The sequence below is a fragment of the Galeopterus variegatus genome, unplaced genomic scaffold (genome assembly GCF_000696425.1).
Source record: "Galeopterus variegatus unplaced genomic scaffold, G_variegatus-3.0.2 Scaffold61124, whole genome shotgun sequence".
Lineage (NCBI taxonomy): Eukaryota > Metazoa > Chordata > Mammalia > Dermoptera > Cynocephalidae > Galeopterus > Galeopterus variegatus.
The window spans coordinates 1-2,529 of record NW_007787235.1 but is presented as its reverse complement, the minus strand read 5'-3'; the positions used below and the strand labels follow the sequence as shown (position 1 = coordinate 2,529).

The 2,529-nt window shown below is 43.1% G+C and overlaps 1 gene segment (V, D, J or C); it reads right to left on the bottom strand.

Annotated features, from left to right (window-relative positions):
• Positions 1-1,784: 1,784 nt before the first annotated feature.
• LOC103584492 lies at positions 1,785-2,107 on the bottom strand (the record flags this gene model as incomplete). The annotated part of the segment is given in 1 exon segment: positions 1,785-2,107. A coding segment is annotated over 1 exon segment (323 nt), but the record flags the coding sequence as incomplete, so codon positions are not given.
• Positions 2,108-2,529: the final 422 nt, after the last annotated feature.

Sequence of the window (2,529 nt, the reverse complement as noted above, 5' to 3'; positions counted from 1 at the left end):
AGAGGGGCAGGGCCAGGTGCCCATGCAACAGAGGGCAGGAAAGCCAAAGTTGGTTTTATATTTGCCCCTCCCGCTTCCCAAACATATAACTTTGATACATGGGTATCCAGTTTCTGAATGTTAATTCTGTCCTTTCTCCCCTTGCTGAAGATCTGTTCCACTCCTTTTCTGGATTTGTGTGTTCCTAGTTAGAAGAATGGAGGGGGAGACACTAGAAAAACAGGGTGTCTGACCACCTGTTCTGTACAGCACCTTGAGTTCTGGAAGGCAGAATAGTACAGGGCTCAGGAGAGCAGAGTTAAGCAAGTAGAGATTTGATCCTGGGCCCCCCACTTAGCAGCTGTGAGGCCTTGACCTAATACTTAATTCTCTCAGTTTCTCTTAACTATAAACTGGGTATAAGACATTCCTCTATGTGAACTTAATTTGAACTATAATATATCTATATGCACACACAGAAAAGTGCCCAGATCATAATGGTATAACTCAAAATATTTTCATAAAGTGGCACATCGCACATTAAGGAACAGGACATTACCAAACTCCGGAAGCCTCTTCTTGTCCCATCCCAGACACCTCTTCACCCCACCCATAGCCAAGAGTAATCCCTCTCCCAATGTTTAAATTTCTTTTTACCTGGTTTTGAACTTTCTATGGATGAAAACATACAGAATGTATCTTGTGTGCTTGGTTTCCTTTGCTTACCATCATGTTTATGATATTTATTTATGTTACTTAGTTGTAGTTTGTTAATTCTCCTTATTGAACAGTATTCTAATGAGTAAACAGACCACATTTTAATGACCTTTTCTACCCTTTGTGGACATTTGGGTTATTTCCAGTTTTTGGCTTTTATGAATAAAGCTGCCCTGAACATTCTTGCATGTGTTTTTTGATGGACAGGGATGCTTAGTCATCTAGAAATGGCATTGCTGGGTTATAGAAAATGAACATCTTCAGCTTTCTAGAACTTGCCCAACATTTTAATGAATATTTTTAACCCCACATTCTAGTGAGAATTAAATTAGGTTGTAGAAAATGCTCAGTATGGTCCTTGGCAGATAGGAGTCCCTCAGTACATATATGAATATGTAATAAAGGCATACTATTCCCTTAAGTCTAAGTTTCATGATGGACGTATTTCACTATTGCTTGTTCATTTAGGTTACTTTCATTGTTTTGTTATTTTATAACATGTTGCAAGCAATGACTCTCTTTATAGGTGTTTTCTTTTGAAAGATTTGCTTTGGTAAATTTCCAGGGTAGGTTGAATTGGATCAAAGCATATGTGACTGTAAGAACTGTCACCCTTAACTGTGGGGCTTGCTGAGGAGGGGAATCAGGAGGCAAGTCTCCACACCATGGCGGGAGTGGGAGGTGGGAAGTTTGGGCCTCGGGGGTTTCAGGGAGGAGTGTCTTGTAGAGGACAGCAGGGGAGGATAGAATGGAGGATGACTTTTATAAATGGTGGTGCATTTTAGGGCAACTAAATATTTAGTCCTTTAGAAGAGAAGCTGGGTAACTGGAAAAACAATGTATGACAACTATTAAATGAGGAAGGAGAGAGAAACCACAGGTGCAACGATTCACTTTATTTATTAATTCTCCCCCCCCCAGTATTAGCATGATTAAAGCTAAGGGAAGGAGGGAGGTTCGGTTGGGCAGAGGGGCTGGAGGACTGCAGTAGGGGTGTGTCGCTGGTGCAAAAAGGGCCTGGGGTCTAAGGAAGTAGGGGTGAGCCTTGGACTATAGGGTAGGTGGAGGTGCCTGGCAGGACTCTTGGCCTAACACTCTTGCTTGTTGAAGCTCTTGACCACAGGTGAGCTCAGGATGTCATGTGTGGCCTCGCAGGTATAGACATTATTGCTTTTATTCTCTGCACTTGTCATCGTCAGGGTGCTGCTGAGGCTGCAGGTGCTGTCTGTGCTGTCCTGCTCTGTATAACTTTCCACTACGTCAACCTCTTTAACAACATTGTCTACCTTCCACTGGACTTTGTAATCGTTGGGGTAGAATTTGTTCAGGAAGCACACGACAGAGGCGGATCCATAATTCAGTTGCTCCTGAGATGTTGGGAAGATGGAGACAGTCAGATGAGCGTCATACCCTGAGGAAGGAAGCACAAGAGATAGTATTTAAGTCACAGTGAAGTTCTCCACGTGCATGTTTGTTTGTGAATGATCACAAAGTACGTTAGGGACAGACAGACAGAAAACAGCATGCTTATTCTGTATAATTGTAGCAGTGACATTCTGTCTTCTTCCTAGCCCTTAAGACAGCTCAGAATGTTCTGTTTGAACTCTCCGAAGCCATTCAGAGGCCTCTTTGCCTGCTTTTCTGACCTTACCTTTCTTTTCTTCAACTGTGTTCCCTGCCTTCTGTAGTAATCTCAGGGCTTCAGGAAAAGAGATACAGGCCTCCTCATCTGAGCCCCTCAGAGTTTAGAAGTCAGAACAAGGTCTTGGCCGCTCTATGTGGAAGAAGATAGGGCAGCAGAAGACCTGCAGCGGCTGTTTCAGGGAAAGCCTT